The sequence below is a fragment of the Oncorhynchus keta genome, chromosome 34 (assembly GCF_023373465.1).
Source record: "Oncorhynchus keta strain PuntledgeMale-10-30-2019 chromosome 34, Oket_V2, whole genome shotgun sequence".
Classification (NCBI taxonomy): Eukaryota; Metazoa; Chordata; class Actinopteri; order Salmoniformes; family Salmonidae; genus Oncorhynchus; species Oncorhynchus keta.
Window position 1 is genome coordinate 11,777,953 of NC_068454.1, and position 25,687 is coordinate 11,803,639.

General features: G+C 44.0%; 1 protein-coding gene across 1 annotated transcript in view; it reads right to left on the minus strand.

Moving 5' to 3' along the window:
- LOC118366724 (probable ubiquitin carboxyl-terminal hydrolase FAF-X) overlaps positions 1 to 25,687 on the minus strand; it is a 78,095-nt gene that overhangs the window by 25,284 nt on the left and 27,124 nt on the right. The window contains 17 exon segments of the mRNA XM_035749327.2: positions 1,234 to 1,407; positions 1,656 to 1,846; positions 2,123 to 2,343; positions 2,521 to 2,728; positions 3,009 to 3,155; positions 3,443 to 3,589; positions 8,516 to 8,624; positions 8,909 to 9,075; positions 12,947 to 13,084; positions 13,208 to 13,333; positions 13,441 to 13,719; positions 13,861 to 13,991; positions 15,620 to 15,740; positions 16,215 to 16,364; positions 16,477 to 16,717; positions 19,527 to 19,738; positions 21,436 to 21,531. Coding sequence (XP_035605220.2) covers positions 1,234 to 1,407; positions 1,656 to 1,846; positions 2,123 to 2,343; positions 2,521 to 2,728; positions 3,009 to 3,155; positions 3,443 to 3,589; positions 8,516 to 8,624; positions 8,909 to 9,075; positions 12,947 to 13,084; positions 13,208 to 13,333; positions 13,441 to 13,719; positions 13,861 to 13,991; positions 15,620 to 15,740; positions 16,215 to 16,364; positions 16,477 to 16,717; positions 19,527 to 19,738; positions 21,436 to 21,531 — 2,858 coding nt within the window.

Here is a 25,687-nt window from a genome sequence, read left to right on the forward strand (position 1 = left end):
TCACTAGCACGAGGACTTGAGAGATTGTTGATGAGACCAGTGTTCATTTTCTATAGCCTAATACCTGCTACAAGAAGTTAGTTATTATAAGTGAATGTGCATTATGCATGGTTCTAGATAAATTTGTAACAAAAAAGTGCATTATCATAGACTTGAGAGCCAGATCAGTGATTATTGCACCCCCAAAAATATTATTGCACCCTCTTCACTAGGTCCTTTTGCTGTTGTTCTGGGATTGATTTGCACTTTTCTCACCAAAATACGTTCATCTCTAAGAGACAGAGCGCATCTCCTTCCTGAGCGATTTGACGGCTGCGTGGTCTCATGGTGTTTGTACAGATGAACGTGGTACCTTCAGGCATTTGGAAATTGTTCCCAAGGATGAACCAGACTTGTGGAGGTCTACAATTTTTTGTTAAGCAAAGAGGCACTGAGTTTGAAGGTAGGCCTTGAAATACATCCACAGGTACACCTCCAATTGACTCAAATGATGTCAATTAGCCTACCAGAAGCATCTAAAGCCATGACACCAGTTTCTGGAATTTTCCAAGCTGTTCCAAACAGTCAACTTAATGTAAATTTCTGACCCACTGGAATTATGATACAGTGAATTATAAGTGAAATAATCTTTTTTTAAATTTTTTTTACCTTTTTTTTTTACCTCTAGGCAAGTCAGTTAAGAAAAATTCTTATTTTCAATGACGGCCTGTGGGTTAACTGCCTGTTCAGGGGCAGAACGACAGATTTGTACCTTGTCAGCTCGGGGATTCGAACTTGCAACCTTTCGGTTACTAGTCCAACACTCTAACCACTAGGCTACCCTGCCGCCCCAAACAATTGTTGGAAAAATGACTTGTGTCGTGCATAAAGTAGATGTCCTAACCGACTTGCCAAAACTATAGTTTGTTTACAAGAAATTTGTTGTGGTTGAAAAACGAGTTAACGATTCCAACCTAAGTGTATGTAAACTTCCGACTTAAACTGTAAATCGTGAATCGCCCAAATCGAGATATAAAATGTTATGTCATATCGCCCAGCTCCAATTAAACCACAACAATCTCCCTCTGTGCAGAAATTGACATTTTCAAATCAATTATCCTGAGGTTCGCTAACAATAAGGATTAGTCCATGCTGCCCCTATACCTGATCTCAAGTCTGTTTCACATAATCCCCTCTCATGGTTAAGATTATGACTATAACTGATATTTTCCTAAGGCGCGGTTTGTTTGTTACCTATGTGGGCACCCCTGGCAGATCTTCTGGTCGGCGAAGGATCCCCCCAGCACCTTGCTAAGCATGGCCGGGTGACCCAGGGCCTTCAGAGCCTCGTCCAGACTGTCCACTAGGGAGTTGAAGAACTCCAGGGCATCGTGCTGCTCTCGCAGGTTCACCGGCTCACCCCATAACCTATAAGAGGGGAGGGGGTGAAGTTAAGTGGGTGAGGTTAGAAGAGATGGTGGGAGAGAGGGACGGGAGATGAGAGAAAGGTGGAGAGTAGCACTTTTGGGACTAAACCATTGGTTCCATTGTATAGGGAAAACTAAATCCAGCGTAGGTCATGTATTTGATCGGATTTAACATAGTGGTACATATTTGACCCATCATTTTCCTCCCAAACCAGGTAAATCAATTGCTCCCCTCCAGTCTCCACTGACCTGAACTGTTTCCAGAAGCCCCGGGGTACGTAGTACTGCAGTCTGGAGGAGGCCAGGTGACCAAAGATGACCTGTAGGTGGCGCAGCACCCCAATGTTGTACTCCTTCCTGTCCTCCGACTTACTGAGCGATGGCTTGTCGTCAAACTGGTGGTTATAGCTAAACACCTCATCCCGCGGGTCTGCGTTACTCTGTAGGGGGCCGAGGGACACAGAGTTAAGCTGGGTCCTGTTCATTAGGACACAATGGGGAAAAACATTTCAAACCACACATAGTGTGTAAATGAAAACACCCCACATATCCAGTGCCATGAAAGTGTTTCAGCTAAGGAGTTGATTTCATATTGTGATTAACCTATGAATGCCTGACAGTATCAACTGCAGTTTTTTAAATGAAGCAGACGAAACACGGATCAACCAACCAACAATTAAAACATCAATCCGATGACCAAACCAGTTCCTTGTTACCTCGCTCTCCTGCTTCTCGTCGCCGGACATGTCATCGTCCACGTCGGTGCCGGTGCCCTCGATCGCCAGGATTCCGTCGCGGATGGGAGGGATCATGTAAAGCTGCTGGATGACTGAGTTCATGTAGCAGGTGGCCCCAGCGTTCTTCAGCCCCACAAAGCCTTTAGTGGGCCGCGGCCCCACCGGAGGGAGATACTCCCACTCTGTCAGAGCCTCACAACCTGTTGATCAAACAGCGACAATAATATTTATATCTGGGCTTCACACCTGACAGGGGAGGGGAGGCAACGACCTGGGTCAAATGTCTCAAATATTTAGAGGTAGGCATCACTTGGAGCTTCCATTGGTTCCACTGTACAGGGCAAACAAATCATTAAAATCAATGAATCTATGAATACCTAGGTAGTACATGTCAGTGAGCATGTTGACGATCTGCTTGAGGTTCCGGACACAGCTCACTGACAGAGCCACCAGCAGCTCGAAGCCTGCGTTGATGGAGGCGGGGCTGCTACAGACAGGGATGGCCTGCTCCGTAGGGAACTCCCCACTCTTCATGTACTGCAGGTACACGTTAGACGCTGGGAAGATGAAGTCGTCCATCAACTCCTGGAGAGAAGGGAGAGAGAGAGATCGGGACAGAGTTAAAACAGGGTAAGAAAGTAACATTTACGGCTTGCAACATTTATTACAGCCACATTCAGATGTGAAGATCAATATTTTTTGTTGTTTTAGCGTTGTTTATCACCACATAAGATCATGCTGGAAGCCTCTGGCGGGTCAAATCAAATATTGGTTGTCAAGGGCCAAGTTCAGCCTCCAGGCTCCACTAATGTCATTGAATAAGTAGAAAGATTCAATTCAATACAAAATGGATGTGCCAGCCTACCTTGATGAGGTTGGCCCCTCCATTCTCACAGCCGATGTAGTACTTCTTCTCTGGTGTCTGGAAGGCCAGCAACTCCTTCGTAACTCCGATGTGTCCCTCCAGGATGGTCTCCTCAACGCCCGTCTCCCCTGTCCTCTTCACCTCATCCTGGGACACACACACATGCAGAGACACATGCGACACATGCACGCAGAAACGTCACAACCAGGGTCCTATTCATTAAGCACCAATCAAAAGCAAACAGAGGGACTACATGGACTTGTCGTATACCAACCGCTAGCTTTTGTTTTCCTTTGATTAACATCTGCTGTGTGCCCTAATGAACACAGCCAAGCTCTGACCGAGGCCTAGAATCTCAGCCATTAACCTCTACACAAAGCTCAGGGCGGTTATTCACTATTACACAACGTCAGGTTTGAACAACGTAGTCGTACCCTGATCTTCTTCAGCCAGTCGATCTCGTTGTTGAGCAACACCTCTGCGTTGGGCAGGTTGATGTTGCTGTTGTAGGCGTAGTTCAGGAGGTGCCTGAGCAGGGTGAAGTAGTCCCCAGCATGCTTGGCCCGCTCTTTAGCTGTGCTCTGGAAGACAAGTCAATTAACATTAGTATAGGGTGTCCAATCAATCAATCTTTTATAAATATTTTTTTAAATATCTTTTTCTCCCCAATTTCGTGGTATCCAATTGTTTTAGGTAGCTACTATCTTGTCTCATTGCAACAACTCCCGTACGGGCTCGGGAGAGACGACGGTTGAAAGTCATGCGTCCTCCGATACACAACCCAACCAAGCCGCACTGCTTCTTAACACAGCGCCATCCAACCCGGAAGCCAGCCGCACCAATGTGTCGGAGGAAACACTGTGCACCTGGCAACCTTGGTTAACGTGCACTGCGCCCGGCCCGCCACAGGAGTCGCTGGTGCGCGATACCGGCCAAGCCTTCCCTAACCCGGACGACGCTAGGCCAATTGTGAGTCGCCCCACGGACCTCCCGGTCGCAACAGAGCATGGGCGCGAACTCAGGGTCTCTGGTGGCACAGCTGGCGCTGCAGTACAGCACCCTTAACCCACTGCGCCACCCGGGAGGCCAAAAACACCATTAACCAATAGGTAAAATAATGTTAATTGTGTAGATAGTCCTTTTAGGAAAACCAAATGGTCCAAACTTCATGTCACTATCACAATCCGTTCAAAAGTTCTTGGAGTTTTTACCCTTGTAGGAAGGACTAAAATCAATGGAGGCCAGAGACAAAAGGTGGTTAAAAACCTGGAAAATATCATGGCGTCAGCGATGCTGGATGCTGTGAGAGACTTAAGGCTACCTGAACTCGTCATCTTTCTTAAATCCGGAGGACATAAAAACAACATATAGAGAGAGATAAGATCGATATCATTGTGACATTTTGTATTTTCATATTTTAGTACACACTGTTCATATTAAAGCAGAGTTTGAAAAAAAATAACAGAGGACTTCTTACAAAAACAAGCTTATCATCTCGGTGAAATTTCAACAGAACACTGAGCGTACTGCAAGCTTTTTTACATTTAATTCAGCGTGCGTCTTGCTAATTTTACTATTTTGCAACCCATGGGGAAAGAAATTGGAATACGATGACCATAAAATGCAAAATCCTCCAAAGTTTAAACAAGAAAGCGGCACCTCCGTCAACAGAACTCAGTGCTTAATGGATGTATTAGGTTAGGTTAATGACTTGTTAAGAGAATGATCCCACTGAACGATTCAGGACACGAAGAATCACGTGCTTCTTGATAAATTGTATTTTATAACATAAGGAAGTGTAAATGTCATTGCCAAAGCGCGTTTTCAACCACTCTGGGGAGAGTGGGAGGACACCTAATTAGTGCAGTGCTTTACACGTTTTAACTTGCAGGTTGTTGACTGGATCAAAATGAGGCGTGGTGGGGGCATGGCTAGAGCTGTGGTGGTCCTGAAATTTTGTCATAAAGCGATCGTCAAGCAAATAACATCCAGTCTCACGCTAATTTAAGGTGAATTAAAAAACACATTTAGCATCTCTTGGCACTGATGCAGACCTTAGGCACATATACATTTTAAAAAGTATAATAAATCCATGTAATATAGCCTACACCTTCACAATGAATCCATTATTTGTATTGGACAGGTCAAAAAACAACATGATATTAAGAAAATGTAGTCTCATTAACAAATTGACAAGCACTTGATAATGCCTCAAATTTCCCGGCGGCATCCCCCTTTTAGGTCATCTGGTCTTTCTCAGAGGCTACAAGTTAAGACCGACATGCCCTTATCCAATTCTGAGGGGCATATTGAAAACATTGGAAGAACTGTCCATCTTTACTTTTCGTCAGCCAACAAGATGAGTAGGCCTAACGAACAGCAAAAGCACTCTACTATCCCCCAAAGTACAAGAGTTAATATAATAATAATAATAATAACAAATGCCATTTAGCAGACGCTTTTATCCAAAGCGACTTACAGTCATGTGTGCATACATTCTACGTATGGGTGGCCCTGGGAATCGAACCCACTACCCTGGCGTTACAAGCGCCATGCTCTACCAACTGAGCTACAGAAGGACCACCACTAGAGTTAACTTATTCTATTCTGTGCACAAAATATTCCAAACATCCCAAATGAATCAACCAAATTAATACAACCATTCACATCAGAAAAAACTTTAAGCAATGTGGCTGATGCAACAGATTAGAACATTTATCTTAAAATGTTGATAGCCTAATAGTTTATTTCTTCACATTATAAACCGAGCAATGCACACACGGCAGTAGGCTATAAGCACAAATGTTCCATTAGCGGGAAAACACCATTCTCAAAAATGAACGCAAATGCAATTATCCATGAAATGCTTTTATTATTATTATTAAGGTGCATTTTTATGGTGAAAATTATCTTCCCCCAAACTTGAAACTCACTTGCTGCGCATGTATGCCAGTTAGGTTTTACACCTGTTGTAATGCGGATTAATGTGCTCCAATTTAAGAATTGATTTACTTGGTCACTTTAGTTGTGATACAAACCTTATCAAAACATATAAGGCTATGGGCTAGGCTACCTGAGATGTGCGACTATTATTTGAAAAAGTAAAAAATAATAATGCATTTGCTGTTTCTTGCCTTACTGCACACACGCTGGGCATCATTCACAAGTTATATATCATTTATAAGTGATAGTCTGATGTGTGACAATATTAGCCTATTCTTGATGTAATCTTGTCTGTACATATACTAAATAATATGTGTGACATTTGTTTAGATTTAGAATGGACCATTATCATGCACCTGTCTCGAAACGGGCAGGGGGGAAAAAATACACATAATCTATGCACTCAAATACCTTATGGAGGCGGCTTTCCCATGGTTAATTTTCATGCCAGCCAGGTGGGCTACTGTTGTAAAGAGAAGCAATGTACTTAATATTAGGAAAGTTGAGAAATAAATACAGTAGGCCTAGCCTGCAGAAAGCTGATAGAATTCTCCTATTTTTAATAGAGGCCATCACTGTTTTCTCATGCAATTGCATAGCCTATAGAAATGTTGAGCAACATGAGCTTTCATGACGTGTTTGATTAGAAGTTTGATTACATTTGCATTGACATCAAAGTGATTAGAGGGACAATAGAGTTCCGAGTACCAGGCAGTTAAAGTTTGGTAGGCTACTAATGACCATCAGCAGCATCAGAGCTTGGAGAAAACCAATTACCGTGACTAAACGATCATGTGGAATTTGACTGAAGTCATGATTCGTGACCGTCAGTGTGGCGGTAATACGATACCTGTAAAAGCCCTAGGCGTGGCCAAGGGTGTGGTCACCGACCTAGACTTTTTGAGGCCCTCTTGGCCGCAGAGACAAAATACTGCTGTTTTAAAGCTAGTTTCCTGCAATTATACACATTTTGCCATGGGGCTGAGAGAACATTTGCAGATTTAAAGTGAATTTCCTGCAATTCAACACATTTTGCGAGTGTTCTTATGCTGAGTGACTCACACATCATTACAAAAACAATGGGGACTCCATGTTATGACAAAAAATATCTCAATGCATAATCTTTTGGATTTTAGAATTGTCGAGCTATGATTGTTCACTCTCAAAGATGACCTTATAAAAAAAAGATAAGACCTATCTTTTCTGCATACTTTATATTTTTGGTAATTTAAGTCTACACTGTACATAGACCATCGGTAAATAGCCCACCCAATTTACCTACCTCATCCCCATACTGTTTTTATTTATTTACTTCTCTGCGCTTTTGCACACCAGTATCTCTACCTGTACATGACCATCTGATAATTTATCACTCCAGTGTTAATCTGCTAAATTGTAATTATTCGCCTACCTCGTCATTCCTTTTGCACACAACGTATATAGACTCTTTTTTTCTCTTTTCTTTTTTTCTACTGTGTATTGACTTGTTTACTCCATGTGTAACTCTGTGTTGTCTGTTCACACGGCTATGCTTCATCTTGGCCAGGTCACAGTTGTAAATGAGAACTTGGTCTCAACTAGCCCCCCTGGTTAAATAAAGGTGAAATAAAAATAAATAAAATACACTGAAAACATTACCATATTAAAATTGGAATAAAGCTGGTATTACTTCCTCAAAAATGAATCTAAGATAACTCGAGAAATCTAATTAAATATTGATGTTTTTGCCAAGGAGGTTTTAGTTACACAATATTACATCTAGCTAAGGTGTTTGGTGCAGTATTTTTCAAGTAAAAAAATGTGAAACGTCTTATGTAAACAAAGTCAGATCTGCTGGGCAGGTCTGTCTCACTGTCTGTCTGTGTGTCGTGTTAGCGGGCAAGTGAGCATTGACGAAATCAAAACACAACCCTCAAGCAAGTCATGACAAACTCACTTACAAAGTTCAGTTTTTGACGAGAATGACTTTACTACACCAGTAAATTTACACTAGAATAAATGTTTGACTAATATCGATGCCACATAGGCCGTTTTCTATCAGAGAAGTTAATTGCCTTCCATTGCGCTTCAAAAAGCTGTTGAAACGCCAGGAAAACCAAGGAACAGCTTTCTAAACACCTCCATCCTCCCCTTCATTTGAAGTGATCACTGATAGGTGAAAGCTATGATAGAAGCTTTTCTTATTATTATTATTATTTGGGAGTTACTTCAACGAATTAAGGCAGTAAGGGTACATTCAATCTATTTTAACAGGGCCATAATTGCAGCGATCATAATGAACATTTCAAAGCACTCATGTAAGAGAGAGGTGCGGCTACGTACCCCCAGCACAGTGAAGAGAGAGGTGGCTACGTACCCCCAGCACAGTGAAGAGAGGTGCGGCTACGTACCCCCAGCACAGTGAAGAGAGAGGTGGCTACGTACCCCCAGCACAGTGAAGAGAGAGGTGGCTACGTACCCCCAGCACAGTGAAGAGAGAGGTGGCTACGTACCCCCAGCACAGTGAAGAGAGAGGTGCGGCTACGTACCCCCAGCATAGTGAAGAGAGAGGTGCGGCTACGTACCCCCAGCACAGTGAAGAGGAGGGTGATGAAGAAGAGGAGGGGTCGGTGGCCCATGCAGCACCTGGTGGCCATAAGGAAGAACTGCTCCTGGGCCATCTGACGAACTGACCTGGAAATAGATCAGAGAACACAATTAATCCACAGATAAACTAATCCATCAATCTACAAACTGACCTATCAATCTACAAACTGACCTGAGGACAGATCAGAGAGGACCATTATTACCATAGACACATGCTCATCCACTACACAAAGCAGTTAGACAAAAACCACTGTAGTAAACCAGTGGCAAACATCCTTGAGGATTGGCAGGCTTTTGTTCCAGCTCAACGCTAAAACATCTGCTCGACAGAAAGTCAAGACAGACAGACAGCAGGGGGGGGGGGGACATACTTGCTGTGGCAGTGCAGTAGCAGGTCTATGATGAAGGTCTGCCAGGCCTTCTCCTTACTGAGTGTGTCCAGAGCGGTGGGCAGCAGGGCGAAACACAGGGTCATGACCTCCAGGGCCTCACAGCACACCTGCTCATCCTCCCCGTCCGGCTCCTTAACCACGTCCGTCTGTAGAGGGGGAGAATACACACACACACACACACCGCTGTGAGTTTACAAAACACAAACCACTTCTCTGTATTTCAGGAGATAGGCAGCAGGTGCACAGTGCACATAATCAACCTATTAGTCAGTTCAGTAAGCACCAAACGAGTACACACACACACAATCATCCCACTAGTACGACAAACAAACACTTAACTGTGACTGTACAGGCCAAACAAAAAGATCTGTGACTGTAAAACCTTCCCCAACCAGAAACCGTGAATTGATGGCAGCATTCGTGCAAAACTGAAAGCGCAAACCCCTGCTTTTAAATCAGGGCAAGGCGACCGGAAACATGACCGAACACAAACAGTGTAGCTATTCCCTCCGCAAGGCAATCAAACGAGCTAAGCGTCAGTATAGAGACAAAGTAGTCGCAATTCAACGGCTCAGACACGAGAGGTATGTGGCAGGGTCTACAGTCAATCACGGACTACAAAAGAAAAACCAGCCCCGTTGCGGACCATGATGTCATGATCCCAGACAAACTAAACAACTTCGTTGCTCGCTTTGAGGTCAATACAGTGCCAACGACACGGCCCGCTACCAAAACCTGCGGGCTCTCCTTCACCTCAGCCAACGTGACTAAAGCATTTAATGTGGTAACCCTCGCAAGGCTGCCGGCCCAGACGGCATCCTCTGCCGCGTCCTCAGAGCATGCGCAGACCAGCTGGCTTGTGTGTTTACGGACATATTCAATCAATCCTTATCCCAGTCTGCTGTTCCCACATGCTTCAAGAGGGCCAACATTGTTCCAGTTACCAAGAAAGCTAAGTTAACTGAGCTAAATTACTGTCGCCTCGTAGCACTCACCTCCGTCATCATGAAGTGCTTTGAGAGACTAGTCAAGGATCATATCACCGACACCCTACCCGACACCCTAGACCCACTCCAATTTGCTTACCGCTCCAATAGGTCCACAGACGCCGCAATCGCAACCACACTGCACTCTGCCCTAACCCACCTGGACAAGAGAAATACATATGTAGGAATGCTGGTCATCGACTACAGCTCAGCATTTAACACCATAGTACCCTCCAAGCACATCATTAAGCTCGAGACCCTGGGTCTCGACTCTGCCCTGTGCAACTGGGTCCTGGACTTCCTGACGGGCCACCCCCAGGTGGTGAGGGTAGGTAACAACATCTCCACCCCGCTGATCCTCAACACTGGGGCCCCACAAGGTTGCGTTCTCAGCCCTATCCTGTACTCCCTGTTCACCCATGACTGTGTGGCCATGCACAACTCCAACTCAATCATCAAATTTGCAGACGACACTACAGTGGTAGACTTGATTACCAACAACGACAAGATGGCCTACAGGGAGGAGGTGAGGGCCCTCAGTAGAGGTCGACCGATTATTGGAGGACCCAAAAGTAAGGCCGATACCGATTAAAATCTGCTGCTTTTTATTTATTTATTTGTAATAATGACAATTACAACAATACTGAATGAACACTTATTTTAACTTAATATAATATATCAATACACATCCATTTAGCCTCAAATAAATAATGAAACATGTTCAATTTGGTTTAAATAATGCAAAAACAAAAGTGTTGGAGAAGAAAGTAAAAGTGCATAATGTGCCATATAAAAATGCAAATGTTTACGTTCCTTGTTCAGAACATGAGAACATATGAAATTTGGTGGTTCCTTTTAACATGAGACTTCAATATTCCAAGGTAAGAGGTTTTTAGGTTGTAGTTAATATTGTATTTTTAGGACTCTCTCTCTCTATACCATTTGTATTTCATATACCTTTGACTATTGGATGTTCTTATAGGCACTTTAGTATTGCCAGTGTAACAGTATAGCTTCGGTCCCTCTCCTCGCACCTACCTGGGCTCGACCCAGAAACACATCGACAACAGCCTCCCATGCAGGGCAAGGGGAACAACTACTCCAAGTCTCAGAGCGAGTGACGTTTGAAACGCTACTAGCACGCACCCAGCTAACTAGCTAGCAATTTCACATCGGTTACAACAGCTTCATCTCGGGAGTTGATAGGCTTGAAGTCATAAACAGCGCAATGCTTGAAGCACAGCGAAGAGCTGCTGGCATAACGCATGAAAGTGCTGTTTGAATGAATGCTTACGAGCCTGCTGCTGCCTACCATCGCTCAGTCAGACGGCTCTATCAAATATCAAATCATAAACTTTATAACATAATAACAGACAGAAATACGAGCCTTTGGTCATTAATATGGTCGAATCCAGAAACTATCATTTCAGTGAAATACGGAACCGTTCGGTATTTTATCTAACGGGTGGCATCCCTAAGTCTAAATATTCCTGCTACATTGTACAACCTTCAATGTTATGTCATAATTACGTAAAATTCTGGCAAATTAGTTCGCAACGAGCCTGGCGGCCCAAACTGTTGCATATACCATGACTCTGCGTGCAATGAACGCAAGAGAAGTGACACAATTTCACCTGGTTAATATTGCCTGCTAACCTGGATTTCTTTTAGCTAAATATGCAAGTATGCAAATATGCAAGGAAGGCATTGGTGTTTATGGTTATGGTGCAACGATTGTTATTTTTTCACAAATTAGCTTTTGTTAAATAATAAATAATAATCCCCCTGCGTTGCATCGATTATATGCAACGCAGGACACGCTAGATAAACTAGTAATATCATCAACCATATGCAGTTAACTAGTGATTATGATTGATTGATTGTTTTTTATATGATACGTTTAATGCTAGCTAGCAACTAACCTTAGCTTCTTACGTCATTCGCGTAACAGGCAGGCTCCTCATGGAGTGCAATGTAAGGCAGGTGGTTAGAACGTTGGAAATAGATAACTAAGATTGCAAGATTCAATCCCCCGAGCTGACAAGGTAAAAATCTGTCATTCTGACCCTGAACCCACCGTTGCTAGGCAGTCATTGAAAATAAGAATGTGTTCTTCACTGACTTTCCTAGTTAAATAAAGGTGTAAAAAAAAATATATATAATAATATCGGCCAAATCGTTGTCCAAAAATACAGATTTCCGATTGTTAAGAAAACTTGAAATCGGCCCGAATGATTCGGCCATTCCGATTAAATCGGTCGACCTCTAGCCCTCAAGAGTGTGGTGTCAGGAAAATAACCTCACACTCAACGTCAACTAAACAAACGAGACGATCGTGGAGTTCAGGAAACAGCAGAAGGAGCATCCCCCCATCCACATCGACGGGACAGTAGTGGAGAAGGTGGAAAGAGAAGTTCCGCTGTGTACACATCACGGACAAACTGAAATGGTCCACCCACACAGACAACATGGTGAAGAAGGCAACAGCGCACCCAGCTAACTAGTGTCCGAACCCAACAGCGGTGACACCTACAGCACCCGATGTCACAGGAAAACAACAGGCCAAACACAACAAACAGATCTGTGACTGTACAGGCCAAACACAACAAACAGATCTGTGACTGTACAGGCCAAACACAACAAACAGATCTGTGACTGTACAGGCCAAACACAACAAACAGATCTGTGACTGTACAGGCCAAACACAACAAACAGATCTGTGACTGTACAGGCCAAACACAACAAACAGATCTGTGACTGTACAGGCCAAACACAACAAACAGATCTGTGACTGTACAGGCCAAACACAACAAACAGATCTGTGACTGTACAGGCCAAACATAAAACACCAACCTTGTATCAAGGAAGAAGATACAGTGACAACAAACACTTGTGTCAATACAAATAAACACGCACCACCCCACAACAATGTATCTGCACACTCCAATATCCTCAGGTTGAAACCAAAATAAAAGCAGACATCAATCAATGGACTGATGGTGGAGCAATAAGCAGCCGCACAAGTAGGTACCTTCTCATAGATTTTGCTGATCTCTTCATTGGAGCTGAAGACCAACTGTATGGTGCCACAGCCTGAAGCCCATGCTATCTTCTGCACTGCCCGGATCACACAGATCTCAGGGATGTACTTCGACGCCTGGAAGAAGTTCTGGGAGGGATGGGGAAAGACTTAAATTAGAGGAGATATTACAGTAAATAACATAGCAACATGTCTCTCTATTTCTTATTATGCTTTCTCTTCAGTCCCTCCCTCCCTCCCTTCCCCTCTAACCTCGTCAGAGATCTGTTGGGCCAGGCGTATAGCTACATTGCGGAGCATGCACTCAGAGGCAGGGTTGGGGAGGTTCTGCAGGGCACTCTGGAGGACCAAAGCCTGGTCGTGAGTGGCCTGGTTAATCTGAAGGGAGAGAGGATGTTTAACATCAACATGGCTGTCACAATCCTAGTTCAGACGCATGTGTTTGTATGTGTGTGTGCGTATAACTGAGTAACTAACTAACTAACCGGTGAGATGGGTGTGGGCCCCTCAGCGTTGGGCTGGCAAGCCTCGGCCACAGCTTTGACGTGTCCGAACCCAACAGCGGTGAGCAGCAGTTTGCCGATCTTAAGAGCGTTGAGGTATGCCCCTCGCCGCGTCTCCATGTCGGCCGACGGCAGGAAGTTGTTCCGCGTGAGCATGCTCAGTACCAGCGGTAGCCCGCCACTCTTCAGGAAGTTGTACTGGAAGTCGCTGGCGTCCTCACCCAATGTGGAGCTGGCTGGCATGAGCAGGGCATACACCACCTGAGGAGGGGATGGGAAGAGAGATATACATGCACAGTGGAACTGGTCAACAGAGAGCAAAGTGCAGACCACCTGCTATGGTAATGATGTGACAGTCAAAATCGGCAACGACTACACACACACACACAGAATGAAACCCACCTCTATGAGGTAGAGGACTTGTGATGGCGAGGGGCCAAAGAAGCGTGAGTCCAGTGTTGGGCTGAGGCCGTTCTCTCCCAGCTTGGCATGGTCCAGACATACACCCCGCAGGTTCTCCACGGTACTGTTATCTACATAAAACATCAACAGGTTCTATACTGTACGGTCATCTCCAGAAAACATCAACAGGTTCTATACTGTACGGTCATCTCCACAAAACATCAACAGGTTCTATACTGTACGGTCATCTCCACAAAACATCAACAGGTTCTATACTGTACGGTCATCTCCACAATCAACAGGTTCTATACCGTACACTCACTGACCAGTTTATTAGGTACACCACCCCGTTTAGGAAAATGGATCGCTCCTACAGACAGTGAGTACCGTAGCCATGGTTAGCTATATAAAGCAGGCAGACCGGCTTCGAGGCATTCAGTTACATTTCGATTGAACGTTAGAATGGGCAAAACGAGTGACCTAAGCAACTTTGAGAGCGGTATGATTGTCGGTGCCAGACGCGCAGGATCCAGTATCTCCGAAACGGCTGCCCACCTGGGCATTTCACCCACAACAGTGTCTAGGGTTTACAGGGAATGGTAAAACAAACTAAACATATTCAGTAAACAGCAGTACTGTGGGCAAAAACAGCTCACTGATGGAGGGTGGGGGTCGAAGGAGAATGGCAAGAATCTTGCAAGCTAACAGGCGAACCACGAACAGACAAATAACGGCTCAGTACAACAGCGTTGTGAGAAACGGCATCTCAGAACACACAACTCGACGGTCTGTGTCACGGATGGGCAACTGCAGCAAACGACCACACCGGGTTCCACACCTATCAGCTAAAAACAAGAAGCGGCTCCCGTGGGCACGCGATCACCAACACTGGACAAATGAGGACTTGAAAAACATTTCCTGAAACATGACAGTAAGTTCAGTTTACTTGAGTGGCCTGGTCAGTCTCTAGACCTCAACCCAATAGAGCATCTATGGGATGACATGGAACGGGCTGGTCACAGAATGTACCACCGTCCAATCTGCAGCAATTGGACCAACATGCCTGTGGAACCTTTCTGAAGAATTCAGGCTGCTCTGGAGGTCTGGACCGGTACTAGATGTGTGTACCTAATAAACTTGCCGGTGAGTGAGACATTTTGTCCATCAAGACTAGAAGAGATCACAGTGACTTTGAAAGAGGATTCTCAAAGGATCATAAGTGGGTTTACAGTGTGTGTGTGTCTCAGTCACCAGATCTCAACCCAATTGAACACTTATGGGAGATTCTGGAGCGGCGCCCACAACAATCAACAAAACAACAAATTATGGTATTTCTTGTGCAAAGAATGGTGTTGCATATATCCAATAGAGTTCCAGGCACATTGAAGCTGTTCTGGTGGCTCATGGTGACCCCTATTAAGACACTCAATTGATGTTTCCTTTATTTTTGATTAGTTACCTGTATATCGGTCATATACACATCTCACATTTATCCACCCGTGCAGGCTTGGTAAAAATCTTTCAGAAAAATATAGCATTGTCATGAGAGAAACCTATCTACGGCTACATCCCAATTCGCCAACCTTCTCCTGAAATGTGCACTTGCACGCTTCCCATTGTAGATTTAACAATGTTGGAAAACTCTCTATAAAGCACTATTTTTTTATTTTATTCATGACGGGGAATTTGCAAGTGCACAATTGGGGAGAAGGGTGGAGAACAAAGGCACGGCCCACATGTACCACAGAGAGTACTGTACCTGGAGGCATCAGCTTCATCAGTACTCTGGCTCCGTCTCGTAGCAGAGGCATGTTGGGGCTACAGCCCAGGTCTGCTACCTGCCACAGGAAGGAGACGTAGCGCAGGTGGAGAGACATGATCTGAAGACAGAGCGAGTCCAGGGAGATGAGACAAGGGGTTACTCATCTGCGATCATGCATCGCTAGGCCAGACATCCATCTTTTTTTGAGACAAACTTGTTTTGATGACAGTAGTTCCAAGTGTGGACTGTGGACTAGAAAACAGTGGGAGAAAAACTGCAGAGTCGCTGTAGTTGAATATGACATTTTGACAATGCAGTCTTTCTACTATCTGGATGCTTTCCTATAAAATTGTCTTCTAGGCAGGGACCAAGAGAGCTGGGCACCCTTCCCAAGTAACGGTGACTGACGAGAAAACGACGCGCCACTCCGGTGGAAGCAGCTGTGAGTATGTGTGTTTGTGTGTCTGTGTTTAACATTCACTCACCACTCCAGGGAGACAGCTGTGTGTGTGTGTGTGTGTGTGTGTGTGTGTGTGTGTGTGTGTGTGTGTGTGTGTGTGTGTGTGTGTGTGTGTGTTTAAAATTCACTCACCACTCCAGGGAGACAGCTCTCCACCTCGGGGTTGGGCCCTTCGCTGAAGTGGTTGCCATGGTTACCCGGTGAGCCAGTGGAAGAGTCCGAGGAGCTGTCTGGGCTGGAGGGCATGTTGGCACTCACCTGGGTCAGCTTGGCTGTGATCAACTACACACACACACAAACACGGGAGAATATAAAGACAGACAAACCATTCCGTATAAATAGTCAAAGAAAAAATGCACTTGTGACTCATCAAAACATGGCTCATTGCGCTCACCGTTTTGTCTTTCAGGTTGAGCTGGCCAATCAGCTTCCTGTCGTCGGCTGGGTCAACAACCTCCCCGCCAATGAAGAGCTCTATCTTGGTGTGCGTGGCGTTGGCCTTGATGCGTGTGAGGATACCGCGGCGCACTGAGCCAATGGTGTCGTTGGTGTGAGACCAGATGTCCAGGTCATCCACCTGACGGCCCTGGTTAGGGAAACGCACAATCAACGTGATGTGCTTCCCCCGAAACGCCCTGAGAGAAGAGAGAGGAGATTTTTGTTGAACTTATATTTATTCAGGGGAACCCATTGAGACAAGGGTCTCATTTATAAAAAGGTGCCCGAAGGACAACACAACAAACTCAAAATAATCAGTATAAATAAAATACAAATGACAAAATCAACATGAGAGCTTCAAAATGTGGTCCTTCTGTGGCTCAGTTGGTAGAGCATGGCGCTTGTAACGCCAGGGTAGTGGGTTCGATTCCCGGGACCACCCATACGTAGAATGTATGCACACATGACTGTAAGTCACTTTGGATAAAAGCGTCAGCTAAATGGCATATATTATTATTATTATTATTAATACCACAAACGCAATTATTTAACCCAAACAGTGACAATTCTCATTCAATATTAAAGTTCTACACTTCCCTAGAGGGACCAGGGTGTCAAGATGTAGGAACTTTGTAAGCTAGTCCAAGAGTGGGGACAGCACTAAAACTGAAAGCGGATAAACCTAGAACGGTACGCACTAGTGAAACTTGGAGAGTTAACCATCCCTGTGAACGGGTTTGGGGTCTCATTTTTTATTTATTTTAACAGTGAAGTGAGGTAGGTAGGAAGCTTGTGTAGTAGCGCTTTATAAACAAAAAGGGAGTAATGAAGACATCTATGGGATTTTAATGAGGACCAGTCATCCTTTTGATACAGGATGCAGTGATGCGTTCTAAAACTGTAAACTGTGATAAAGCGAAGTGCACTATGATAAAAGATAGTCATGAACTGGCAGTAAAGTTGACTGTACAATCTGCTTCCTGCTGTTTAGGGAGAGGCATGATCTATTTTTTTTAAATAATGTTTTTTTAAAGCCTACTTTAAAAATGTCAGCTTCTTCACTTGCCCATCGGTATGTTTTTTAAATGGCAAATTGTCAATTCAAAAGCACATATATTTATAGGCGGGAACGTGCTTGCTGAAACACCCATCCAATGCATACATTTGTAACCCATCTGAAATATATTTCTATGAGAGTTAGAAAACAGCATACATTTAGTTGTTTTTCCCCACATGAAGTACTCATTTTAAAATCGACATCAACTTTTTGTAAGGCAACAAAATCAGATTGCAGCTAGAACATAGGGGACAAAAGCGTAAATAACAAGGTCATCAGCATACATACAGATGAATGTTACAGGTTTTTGCAGATAGACCAATATTTATATAAATAGTCAAAAGGACAGGTCCCAAATTGACACCTGCGGGACACCTTTAGTCATATTGAGGTAACTTGACCCCATCAGAAATCACAGTTTCCTGTCTGACATGTAGTTCCAAAACTACCTGCAAGACACCTGGTCGTGGCCAATTTCAGACAATCTTTGAATGAGTAGGGGAGGATGGTCGACAGTATCAAAGGCCTTAGATAGGTCTACAAATATGGCAGCACAGTGATTCCTATGATCTAAGCAATTTATTATATAATTTAAGACAAGCAGAGCTGCTGAAACAGTGCTATGTCCAGACCTAAAACCAGACTGGTGCACATTAACAATACAATTTGAAGTGAAAAAAGGTCTTAGCTGAGAGTTTGCCAGTGGTTGTAATATTAGAAATTGGGCAGTAGTTATCTAGGTCAGAAGGTTCTCCACTTTTGTAAAGGGGGAGGACATGCACGGCCTTCCAGGTCTTAGCACAACCAATGTCATTTTTATCTGTTATGGTACCAAATCAAAAGATTTGACCACTTTCCAAAATTTAGCTGGATTTCCACCACTCTAAGATACACAATTCATTAAGTATGTTGACTGCTTTTCTAACCTAAGACTGACATCTGATTGGCAGTCCTTCAGACATTTGAGAAGTAGAGGCAGAATCAGTCAATCTAACCTTAGCCCAAGCTAAGTTTCTTTCATGAAATCTTTCAGACAATTAATGCGTGAACCATGGGTTAGATCTGTCCTTTACTCTTAATCTTTTATATGGGGCATTCTTATGTGCAACAGAGAGGTAAAACATTTAAGGGCCTGATTTGAATCAGAGATAGAGGACATAACTCCAAGTCATACAGGAAATGTTACTCATTGAAAATTCTAAAATGTATCTTTGTAATAATGCGTAGACACGATTTAAGTAGCTTAGTTAGTATCTCTAATACATGCAATGGGACAACAGTCACTGAGCTTGTTAGCAAAGATTCCATTGGCTGTATACTTATGAGGGGAGTTGGTCAGAATGATATCCAAGAGAGTCGATTTTTCAGGGTGTTTTAAATTGGGGTGGTATGGTTTAGTTATCAGTGGAGTTAAATTTAGCTCAGTATAAATATCCTCCAGTCTATCTGATACTGGAATCAACCAATCCAGGTTAAAAATGACACAATATTAAAACAGATTTAGCAGGAAACTGTGATATCTGATGGTGTCAAGTTAACTCAATATGACTAAAGGTGTCCCGCAGATGTCAGCACAGCAAGTCAGACAATTTGCTAAGGGCAGTTGGGAGGGCAATAAACTCCCACTAATGTTAGTTTGGCATTATTCCCAAAGTCCATATCTAGGACAAGACACTCAAATGTATTGGGCATAGAGGTGGTAATACAGACAGCAACATTCAAGTTCTTTATGAATATGGCAATACCCCCACCTCTGTCAGATCAATAAACATGATATCCATTCAGAGACACATACGAGCCTGGCACAGACATTTTTGAACAAAGTCTCAGTAATTATCTAAATGTATAAAAATGAGAGAGAGCAGAAAAGGACAGATATATGGAAAGAGAGGGGTCAAGACAAAACAGGAAAACATTTATCAGGACAATAGGTCCGTCCCCTCCCCCACCTGGACATGGGCAGTATGGTCCTCTCCTCATGGTAGTCACTGTCACACTCGTTGATGTACTCCTTGAGCACAGTGAGCACGCGGACCATGCGGATGGCCTCCTGCCGGGCACAGTTGATGCTGTCCTTGTCCCCTTCCAGAACACAGAGCGTATCGTACGACGCCTTCAGACGGTCGAAACATGACTGGATGAAATCCTCGTGGATCTCTACCTGCATTGGGGGAGATGAGGGGGAGGACGGCAGGGGGGGAAGGACAGTCAGAGTAGTGAGTTCAGGAGAGGGAGAGTCATGTTTAATGGTTGACAGTGTTTGTATGGAACTAAGTGCAGTGTGTTCCAATCCATCCGTCAGGAATCAGGTGCTAGTACTGGAAATAGTACCAATTAGAGATGCACATTTTGGTCAATTCTGCTTCCGACTAACCAACCCTCCTTAACCGGACAACAAACGGTTATATTTTTTCCTAACAGTAAAATGACGTGACCAACAGAAAATACTATGCATGCATTCAAGAAACAGACATTTTTCTTTGAGCTGAATGAACACATGCAACAATAGTAAGCCTATGGTCTTCCAGTCAAAAGGCTATATATAGCCTGTTATTGAACATTCAACTGCTTTAATGAAGCAGCCAATAAAACCTACATTTGCCAAAATACAATTTGTGGGAAAACACTATTCTAAACAGCACACCTAATGCAAACGGTTCCAAACATAGAAAGAGGGGGGATCTAATAGCAACAACTAGGATGGGTTACTAATATGACTAGGATTGTGCCTTTGGCTTCTGGACAACGAAGGAAGTTTATATGAAAACCAATAAAACAGGAGAGAAATGCTGGTTAATGGCACAAGGAAGTATTTTCTAAAAGAATGCCTCAACAATTCTAGGGCAGAATTTTGGCTAGGCTACTTTGAAGCAAGGTAAGACATGACTCATTCTTTGAAGTGAAGTAAATTATTCAGGTTTCAAACAGTTATATTGCCTCAAGCTCACATTGTAAAGTGGTGGATGACGTCCTGAGCCTGCCTAGCCGTTGACTAGAGCCTGCCTGGCCGTTGACTAGAGCCTGCCTGGCCGTTGGCTAGAGCCTGCCTGGCCGTTGGCTAGAGCCTGCCTGGCCGTTGGCTAGAGCCTGCCTGGCCGTTGGCTAGAGCCTGCCTGGCCGTTGGCTAGAGCCTGCCTGGCCGTTGGCTAGAGCCTGCCTGGCCGTTGGCTAGAGCCTGCCTAGCCGTTGGCTAGAGCCTGCCTAGCCGTTGGCTAGAGCCTGCCTAGCCGTTGGCTAGAGCCTGCCTAACCGTTGACTAGAGCCTGCCTAGCCGTTGACTATAGAGTTGAGAAATAAAAATAGCTCATTTTAATTGTGGTCATTAATTGTGGCCGTTAAAACACGCAAATTGTTATTTGTTGTGCAATAGCTGGGCTGTAAAAAAAAAAGTACCCGCATTTTGAGGAGATGCTCTCGTGCTGTCTGACAGGTGATAGGCCATTACGCTTATCAAACTAGGCTCTGTATGCCTCGCGCCTGTGATAAATAAGATACATGACGACTAAAAGAAAATACATAATCCAATTTAATTCCACTAAATTATGCAAATTAACCGATAGACCGATAAGCATGGCTGGTGAAATATATTTTTCGGCAGTTAACCCGGTTAACATCCATAAAACCAATATGTGCAATAGGGATCTCAGAGGTAGGGAATGGAAAACAGTTGCTGTAGCACTGTATCACACTGACTGTCCCAGTCTAAATTATCATCAACTATCATTGATCACCAATACAATCACTATTCATGACTGTGTTTATATGTAAGTGGTTGTCTCAAAACGGCTAGATGATTTAGGATGACCTAACAGCAGATTGAGCTGTTATTGTTACCGGGACAGTGGACACCCAGGGTACCTGATTGACTTGTAGTTTTGGTCCAAGGTTGGTGTAGATCTCTTTTAGAAGGTCTATGGCTCGACTGGCGATGTCATCACTCCCTTGAATTACGACCTGGCAAGAGGAAATTTCAGATGGAATCAATGGACGCCTCCGGCTTTCTCTCTCTCTATCACACAGCCCTGGAGACAACACTGAAAAGTGTGTGTGTGTTATGACTCATCCAGACTAGAGGAGGGGGCCATTAATAGGCACTCAGCAGCAGCCCACAGAATCATCCCCAGGCACTACCGCTGACCCTGAGCTGATTTCACACACTAACAGCAGTACATTAACCCAGCCTCAAATACTGTGTGTGTGTGTGTGTGTGTGTGTGTGTGTGTGTTTGTGTTTGTGTGTACGGGCTAAATGTGTACCACGCAAGGCTTAACAGCCAAATCAATAACATCAGCGCTGTAAAATGAGCTTTGCTTAGGATGCAATAAAATAAATTATTCACAACAAAACATTGCATATGAGAAAATCCTATGAGCTCAAATGCAGCCTAGGCCCCTACTGTGCAAAAAGGCTGAATACCCAAATATACAAAAACACAACTCCTGAATCAGCTATGCATAGCACGTGAGAACAAGGTTTAGAAATCCCACATCTAAAACAAATGAACCTGTGAATCATCTAATATGCCCAGAGCGTGAATTAGAAGAACACTTTGAACCAACACATGTTTCATCATCATCAGGAGCCATTGGACTGACTGACAGCCTATACAACATCATCATCAGAAGCCAATGGACTGACTGACAGCCTATACAACATCATCATCAGGAGCCACTGGACTGACTGACAGCCTATACAACATCATCATCAGAAGCCATTGGACTGACTGACAGCCTATACAACATCATCATCAGAAGCCATTGAACTGACTGACAGCCTATACAACATCATCATCAGAAGCCAATGGACTGACTGACAGCCTATACAACATCATCATCAGAAGCCACTGGACTGACTGACAGCCTATACAACATCATCATCAGAAGCCATTGGACTGACTGACAGCCTATACAACATGATCATCAGGAGCCATTGGACTGACTGACAGCCTATACAACATCATCATCAGAAGCCATTGGACAGACTAATGGTGTAACGGTTCGACCAAACCCATGGTTTGGTACGTATTGCGTTTTTTGGGGTCACGGTACAGCGGAAAAATGAAATTCCAACAGTTACTGTTGTTAGTGTTTGTTTATTGGCCAAATACGCCAAATTAAAAAGCACCCTAATTCACAATGTTCCTGGCATTATTGTCTGTTGTGACAGGGATTGTTATGTTGGGCCTCAAGGACCCATTCCGAAATGGACCTGGGGCTTTTCCAACCCAACATATATGCATCATACATTTTTCAATAGAGACCAGTTCCGTATAGACGTGGTCGGATCCGAGTGAGGGAAGCAGCCGAAAAGTCAACTTGTAAACTACTTTTTTAACTAGAGCGGATGCAGCTTGAGGGAGAGCAGGCAGAGGAGGGGCCTTGCGGTGTGTGTGCTGTGAGCAAGTGAAACGGGAGAAAGGGAGGAAGCACCCAACCAAGCCAACTTGCGCTAGTAGACTAACTTCTAGCTTGTCATTACTAGGCTATTAATCATAACGTATGATTACCTAGAAACCTGTCTTGATGGCATCAAACCGAGAGAAGCTAGTTGGCTAAGAGAGCTAGGTAAATTAGCTGCTAATTGAGACTGCATGGGCGTTCTTCCTTTCCTAGTTACAAAGAACACCTCCATTCTGATAATAAATAGCAGCCTAACTGGCTCATTTGTTGTAGCATATACTTCTCATTTAATTTTTAATTCCATTTTCCATTGATTAGATAATCTCCTAACTTGCTTTATCAGACACGGACGCTCTGACTGTAGTGGCTCTTTGATTACTTGTGAATGGACGACAAGCTACACGCACCACTCTGCATAGGCTATTCTCGTTGAGCAGTGGGGAACATATTAACGTTTTATCTGCCCATCACCGTTTTAATCGACCGTGAAGCCAAAATGTTCCTGAAAGATGGCGAAAAGGATAGTTTGAAATCCGCTAGTTAAGATTAGAATTTTGATTACATCGGGCACATGGACTGTAGTTTCGGCAGAAGAGCCTAAAATGTTTATTTCAGCTCAGATTTACTCACTTGGCGATGGCTTACAATGCAGCGTAACCTATAGGCAGTGTTTTATGTACTCATTCGTGTTCCCAGTGCGGACCGAACCGATGTCTCCGTACCGAGCTGTACAAATACATCTACCGTTATAAAGCCCTAACAGACTACACAACATCACCGGAAGTCATTGGACTGACAGACTCTTACAACATTTAAAACAGCCCTCCCTCCTCAGCGCCACAGAAGCTGATGTTTGGTTTAGCAGCATCCAGAAGACTTGTCTGTTCCTCTGTGATGTAAGGACTGCATTTAACACAGAGGGATTACAGGCCATGTAGGTCACAAACAGCGAGGCTGCTAAATAACTGGGTCAGCCACCCACCCTCTCCCATACTCACTAAGTCTATCAGTTCCAGTTGCTCCGAAAACAATCCCACAGAACCCAGAGGTTTATAGATGCTCGGAAATTACTAATGAGCATCACCTCAAATAGCAGCATTCAGAGGGTATGGTCTTCTTTGAAGTTGTGCATTTAGAATTTTGGCTTGGTGAGACAGAAGACAACATGATCAAGAAAGCAGCAGTGTAAAATGCTTGAGCAGTTCATTAATGCATATACAGTAGGCTAGACTTGCCGTTAGTCATTTCACCGTTTGTTTCAGACACAGAGGCCTCCAAAAAATAAACATCTGGATACACAACAGGCCAGAAAAGTCGGTGGAAAGTAGTCAGACCCCTTATTCTAAAATGGATTAAATTGATTTAACCTTCAACACAATAACAAAGCAAAAACCGATTTTTTTAGAAATGTTTGCTAAATTATTAAATAAAAAACAGAAACATCACTTTTACATAAGTATTCAGATCCTTTACTCAGTACCATGTTGAAGCACCTTTGGTAGCGATTACAGCCTCAAGTCTTCTTGGGTATGACACTAAAAGCTTGGCACACCTGTATTTGTGGAGTGTCTCCCAGTAAGTTTGAATGACACTGAGGGGCAGTGTTGTTCCAGCTAATGCCGGTTTGTCTGAGGCTGATGCCGTGCAGGTATTTGTACACATGCACACGGACACACACACGTAAATAGTGCCATACATGCACTCAAACATATTCAGTTGGCCTTGCTGTTATGATTTTTGTTGTACTTCATGTCTTTTGCATTGTTGTTCTCTGTTTTCCTTGGTCTTTCTTTTCTCTCTTTTGTTCCTTGGGCCGGTGGCTGATGAATCGCTGGTTCGGGTCCCCGTTTTTGACCTTGTGGGAGATCTGTTGACATGCCCTTGAGCACGGCGTTGACCCTGGTTGCTTCTGTGTGTCGCTCTGGATGGGAGTCCGTTAGATGACTAATGTGATGTAGTTATTGAGCGGCTTCACTGCAAGTATATTGTATGTTTTAAATATTCAATACATTTTAAAAAGTATGATAATTGCGTACTTTTTCCATCACTGCCCGAAGCCACTCCTGTGTGGTCTTGGCTGTGTGCTTAGGGTTGTTGTCCAGTCGGAGGTCCTGAGTGCTCTGGAGCAGGTTATCAAGGATCTCTGTACTTTTCTAGTTTTCTAGTACTTTCCCTCGTTCCTGCCACCACCATGCTGGTTTCATCAGACGAGAGAATCTTATTTCTCATTGTCTGACAGTCTTTAGGGGCCTTTTGGAAAACTCCAAGTGGGCTGTCATGTGCCTTTTACTGAGGAGTGGCATCTGTCTGGCCACTACCATAAAGGCCTGATTGGTGGAGTGAGGCAGAGATGGTTGTCCTTCTGGAAGTTTCTCCCATCTCAACATCTCTGTCAGTGACCATCAGGTTCTTGGTCACCTCCCAGACCAAGGCCCCCCGATTGTTCAGTTTGGCCAGGCGGCCAGCTCTAGGAAGAGTCTTGGTGGTTCCAAACTTCTTCCATGTAAGAATGATGGAGGCCACTGTGTTCTTGGGGACATTCAATGCTGCAGAAATGTTTGGTACCCTTCCCCAGATCTGTGCCTCAACACAATCCTGTCTCGAAGAAATACAGACAAATCCTTCGACCTCATGGTTTGGTTTTTGCTCTGACATGCAGTATCAACTGTGAGACCTTCTATAGACAGGTGTGTGCTTTTCCAAATCATGTC